We start from the raw sequence: 6,000 nt of genomic DNA on the forward strand, positions 1-6,000 counted from the left end.
CTGCATCCACGTGAATTATATACGTTACGTATCGGTGTTCGTGCACTCGCTAGAGGCTTGTTGCAATTTATCCTGCGTTTTTCGACAGTTTGCAGTGGATATAGTACATATACATTGTTTTCCCTTCAGCGTTATTTTATTCTTCATTGTCGAGGCATGGCTAGCTTGCTTGCAACCATTCTGCACGTTACACTCCAAGAGCCCAGTTTCTTTGTTTCAAGTGATTTAATTTTTCTTGGATGTGATTTTTGCAGCTAGTTCTTTAAGGAAGTGTTGTCTATGGATAGAACTCCTGTAATCAGGAGACTCATGTCCACTTTGGAGGATTTGTTGCTGGTCTGGTTACTACTGAAACTGTGTTTTTGTGCAAACTTGAGTCTACACGTGGATACTGAACAATGTTGACAATTGTCTGTAGCATTTTTATGTATAGGTGAATAAGACAATGGAGCCAAAGATGGTGAAATAGTATCTCGAGTTTGGACCAAATGTGGACACCACAATTAATACCATCGCTCCATTTTGTTTATTAAAATATTGATTTTTATCTGACGAGGTTAATATACAGAACGAACTTTTTAATAAAACTATTTGTTAGTATAAATAAACTTATTTTTAACATAGTAACAATTCCATTTCAAATCAGAAAATTTCAGTCTCCTTTTAAAATATGATCAGAAATTTAAATTATTAAATGAAATCATTATTACATATTCATTTTTCAAATAACTCATTTATTTCTTGAAATATAATTTCGAGAAGTTAAGTACCGTTTCATAGTACGAAACTGCAAAATGAATTTATATTAAAAGTCGAAAATTTAATGCTACATCTTGGATACAAAAATTACAGTTTCAGGAGTTACATAGTACAAATATCCTCCGTCCCCATATATGTATAGTCAGAAGTAGTTTTAGCAATTTAGTATAACTATACTTCTTACAATTGCTATTATTGATTCAGTAGGCTCTAAATAGAAGACGGTTGCAAATTGTAAGTTCCACTGAACGTGTCCGTTTTAATGGTCACGAATGCTCAGGTATAAGTGTTAAGATTCAGCGAAGAGTTAGACAACTATCTCAGTGATCAGAATTCCGTGACCATCGTTGTCTAAAGGGATTGTTCAAATTTTTCAGACGATGAGGACGCCCAGGTGTCAGCGGTTTAAGCAAAAGTACCACGACGCGAGAGGAGTTTCCAGTTATCTTCGCTTCATCTTCACCCAGCCTGCCTCTTTCGTGAAAGGAACGAGAAATCCCTTCGTTGTCGCGCCAAGTGCCAGATTAAAACAATTTTCCTCGCGAGAGAATCGTAACGGTTCATTCAACCTGGTACCCGATCGAGTATCTCGAGAACGATTTAAACAAGCTGGAACATCCTTTGGACGGAAGGGTGCAAAAGGGCACAGAGGATGGAATGATCGACACGCACAGCAACTTTCTCGGTGCTTTTGCATCGGGAGATGATCAGGAACTCCGAGAAGCTTTTGAGTACGCTGCGGATGAAGCACTCGTCTTCCAGAACTGCTAGGCGAACCGTGGATGCAAACGAGAATCTCAAGAGCTATTCCCGTCGGAATAATTCGTGAAACAAAAACGAAGGCACGAGTATGTTCACGAAGGTGTTCCCAAATGAGGAGAGGGGAAACAAAAATACAAGCGAAAAGACAACGGCGGCTTTTCGGTCAGACTGATGGCGAACTTCTCCGACAGATATGGCAGGAGTTTGCGGGACTAGAGCACGAAAGAAAAAAAAAACGGTCGTAAAGTAATATTCTATATAAATGTGTAATAAATCGAGTCCAAAGATGTTATATATACCGCGTATCGTCGCAAGGGAGTACGGAATGACGGCGTGTCCTGTATTATATACTTTTTAGGCTAATCCCTCAAACGCCCCCTGTAGCTTAAGTATAACTTGGTGTACATAGCGTCGTAGCGATTAATCGTAGTCTAACCGTCGAGGAAGAATTGCGCGCGAGAGAGCGAGAGTGAGAGTGAGAGAGAGAGAGAGGAAATTCAGTGCAAAGCAGATCGGATACGTACCCAGGAATGATCCAATAAGGCGTCGTTAACTCGACGCGATCGTCGAGATAACGTCGATTTTTTCATTTTTCCTTTTTAAATCAATATACATAACGCCTGCCGGTGTAAGTTTTTAAAATTTTTTGTCATCACGCTTCAAGCTTTGTTCTTTGTTATCCGTTCTTTTTTTTTTTTCGATCAGAAAGCAGGGACGTTTCAACTGGCGGCAATGTTTGCTAGAAATTTTATTTCGCTTATATATATGTATAGTTCGATCGGCGTGACGGACATTAAAATTTCGTAACCCCCGATAGGAGAGAGATCCGATTTTACGGCTTCGATGTGTGTTGAATTTTACTGTTGACGCGATCAAGTACAAAGTATTTTTCAAAGACTAACCGCTCGGCGTTGCGAGACAGGCGCGGGACCGAAAGTACTGTTTCTGGACTTTTGGAATTCTTAATTAAGACGGTCGGTTTACGGCGTGTGTTTGCGGCCGTAAGTGTGCGTGTTCGCGGCGTCTAAATTGTGCGTGTGCAGATTGAAGAAGAGAGAAACCCGATGTGAGAGAGAGAGAGAGAGAGAGAGAGAGAGAGAAACCGCGCGCGTATGAGCGAGCGCGAAATCTTAAGAGGGAACGAAACACAACAAGGTATTAGCGTTTCAGGATATAATACGAGATGACGAAAAAAAAAAAAAGAAGAAGCAAATTTATATAATAATGCATCACGTATGCTCAACTTATTTTTACTGAATCTATTAACGGAAATCGAATTTTAGATCTGGTTGTAACTTAATATATATCTCGACGTTCTCGATTTGCTCTGTCGCCGATCGAAAAAAAAAAAAGGGATGCACACTTCCCGACGGCGATTTCGTCGAAACTCATATTTTCCGAAATTTTATCAGTATCACGGTACGTTTTAGTTTTATATAAATATATATAAATATATAAATATAAATATACCTGTAATGTATATCCGCGCCGTGGCAAGCGAAACATAAAGAGAAAAAAGAAAACGAGGGCCGGAGGGCCGATGATCCGCCGCGTTTTCGGAACGAATGTATCGTACGTGTTAACCGGTAACACGCCGGGGCAAAGATATGGCGGACCATCGTGTGGTGTTGTCCGTCGAGGCGGAGGCGCGCGCGGAGCCGGTTTATATTATCGAAGTAAATATCATTTTTCTTCGGCCCGTTCGACTCTATCGTATTGTAAGAACGTTCGAAGCGATTACGTATTCTCTTCGTTCGTTTTTTGTGTCGCACCGAGCCTCAAGTCCTTTAACGACGTGTGTATTAAAGGGAAATCGTGGATATTCGCGCGGTAAACGAGGACGAACGCGGTCATCGGAGAGAGGACCTAAATGTTCGTAAGGTATCTCCTCTCGTGAAAACGATCTGCCAAAAGACCCGCGGAAACCAAGAAGCAGCAGGAGTCTTTGAGGATCGACACGGTGTGTGCTTCTCTCTCACCTCCCCGTGATACTCGAGCGTTCGCCGTTGACATTCCAACTGTGTCTTGCCGTGAAAATCGTGGCCAACATGCTTCCCCCTCGCTCCCCGGACCGACTGCTCACGGATTATTAATTATTAACCGCGTACTTCTCCCGTGCCGAAAGACACTCAGAGAAACGTCCTCGAACACCGTGCTGATCCTCGCCCCCCGCGTCGTGTCCGACGTGTACCGGGGGATCGAGGCGACTCGTGTCCAGAAAAAAAGCAATTCCATCCCCTGGCACACCTAGGACCGTCGCCATCCCTCCGAGCAACATTTACTGCATATTCATATTAATATCTCTTTGTACATATCCTAATGACTTTTAAAATATTCTTAATCCAACGTTCTCGAAGGAACTGTTTAAATCATTGTATCCAGCGTTTTCATTGATTCGAGATAATTCTTCGTGATCCGAGCGTAGGAAGCAACACCGAAGGAGAGCTGACCGAGAAACGATCTCCTATACTCCTTCTTTCCGTTCTTCTCTGTTTTACCTTTCGAGACGATCATCGGCATACCTGACCATTTCGTTTCTCCTTTCACCTGTGCCCCCCTCCCATCGAGAGATCTTCCTTTTCGTATCTTTGACGGTTCAAGGACACGATCCATTCCAGGGAGCATTTACTATGCCTTCGCAAATTAACGCGATTCCGTGCCTCTTTAATATCGTTTCGTATCGATCAGATCGCGAAACAAACATCCAGTCGAGAATCTCTCTCTCGCCCCTCCGGTCACGTTGGATCGATCGCGATCCGTACGTAGACAGCTGTGACACCAGATCGCGATCACTTTATCGAAACTGGTGACCAAGTAATTTTTCTAAGAAGCGTGTTCAACCGACGAGCAATAATCCTTAAGACAACACACGAGACGGGAGGAGGATCGAAATGGCCGCGAATGTGTCGTTAAAGAGGAACGGAAGAGGCGTTCGCAGATTGAGGAGCGCGACGATTATGATAGTTAGTCTTGAATTGCTGAAGCCCGAGTCGTTCTTCTTCCCCTTAATTTTTATGAAACTGAGATCCACCTTGTCGTAGAGCCTGTGTAATTGCGAGCGAGTGATAGTATGTTTATTCGAGAGTAACAGAAAGCGAACGAGCGAGAGAGAGAGAGAGAGAGAGAGAGAAATATGTGGACAAGCCTTTGAACTTTCTTCTTCCAACGCGAACCCCCTGATTTCTTTTATTTTTATTTATGCCCCCTGACCCCCACTCCCTTTACTTTCCTGTTGTTTTAATTATTTATAAAACTTCGAGATGGAGCGACTGCGAATCGCAGTCCCTTCGCGAGCAACACGAGAAAAAAATACAGGAAACTTTTTGTATTTAATTTGTTTAATAAAACTTGGATCATAGTACAACATTCCGACTGGTTTTGGTTTCGAACACACACACATATACACTGCAGCAGGCACTCGTCCCGATGTTCTTTTTCTCTGTCGAAACGCGTCGTTCGCCATCCTCAATTCCCAACCCCAGACCTCTCTGCTCATTTATTTCGCGACGAAAAAATGGGACAAAACAGTACAAACGAAAAAATGATTATTAAAATGAGAAAAAAAAAATCGAGAGAAGGAGAGAAAGAAACTGCGAGCGAAGTTCTGCGCAAACACGTTTGTTGAAACGAACATTTACCCTTAGTTTTGTACATAAACGCGCGTCTGGCGCTCGCGCACCCTTCGCGTTTTCACTTGATTTCTCCTTTCGACAGATCTCTCTGAGTACGGTATGCATCGTTGACCAGGAATGTTTTCCAGTTTTCTTTCCTTCTAAATCGATTATATCGATGACGGTAATGAAGTCGAATCTTTATTTAGCTATCGGAAAAAAATGATATTAGGGTTCATTGAAATTGCAAATTATTCTTTAACAATTACACCCTTTTAAGCCTTTGACTTCTGCATAAAAATTTTTTTAAAACTGTTACACTTCGAATATTTTACACTTCTCCTTCCTATGATTTTTATGTATACTGTCACTTGAATGTTAAATTGAAACGAAAGGAAACATAACTTCTTATGTGGTTTCAACGGCGTAGCATCATAAAATAATTTTTTAATCTTATTTTATACAAATCTGTCCCAATTGTTGTTTTCAAAAAATTTGCTACTGTCATTGTTGTACATGAATAATGTGAAATATGTGTCTTTCAAATAGATAGTTTGATTGAGTTTTCGATAGATCTGACAGATGAGGGTTGACAACGTGGATTTTTTAAATATGAAAAATACTAATATTAGAATACATTCTCATATATAATCTTTCCAAGAATATTCCATTGCTCGGATTAAAATGAAAACGAAATAATAGTTAGTCTTTTTTCAAGCCTTTTGTTTGGTGAATGATGAATACACGGGAATGAAGGATTAAGCAATTTTTATTAAAATTTTGTATGGGACAAGAATATATCATGAAATGGAAAGGCCAATGAGTGATACCGTACGCAAGAGAAGAACCCGTGGGAACGAAACTGTTG

At 41.0% G+C, this 6,000-nt stretch overlaps 1 protein-coding gene across 6 annotated transcripts in view; it reads left to right on the top strand.

The window, feature by feature from the left end:
• The window catches only part of LOC107188060 (rap guanine nucleotide exchange factor 2-like), a 75,701-nt gene extending 70,706 nt beyond the window's left edge, over positions 1–4,995 (top strand). For all 6 annotated transcript variants that reach the window (XM_015576295.1, XM_015576298.1, XM_015576296.1 and 3 more), the window contains one exon: positions 1,137–4,995. In XM_015576295.1, the coding sequence (XP_015431781.1) occupies positions 1,137–1,168 (32 nt within the window). In that variant the 3' untranslated portion in view covers positions 1,169–4,995. The remainder of the gene's footprint in view (positions 1–1,136) is intronic.
• Positions 4,996–6,000: the final 1,005 nt, after the last annotated feature.

Source organism: Dufourea novaeangliae, unplaced genomic scaffold (assembly GCF_001272555.1).
Source record: "Dufourea novaeangliae isolate 0120121106 unplaced genomic scaffold, ASM127255v1 scaffold109, whole genome shotgun sequence".
Taxonomy (NCBI): domain Eukaryota; kingdom Metazoa; phylum Arthropoda; class Insecta; order Hymenoptera; family Halictidae; genus Dufourea; species Dufourea novaeangliae.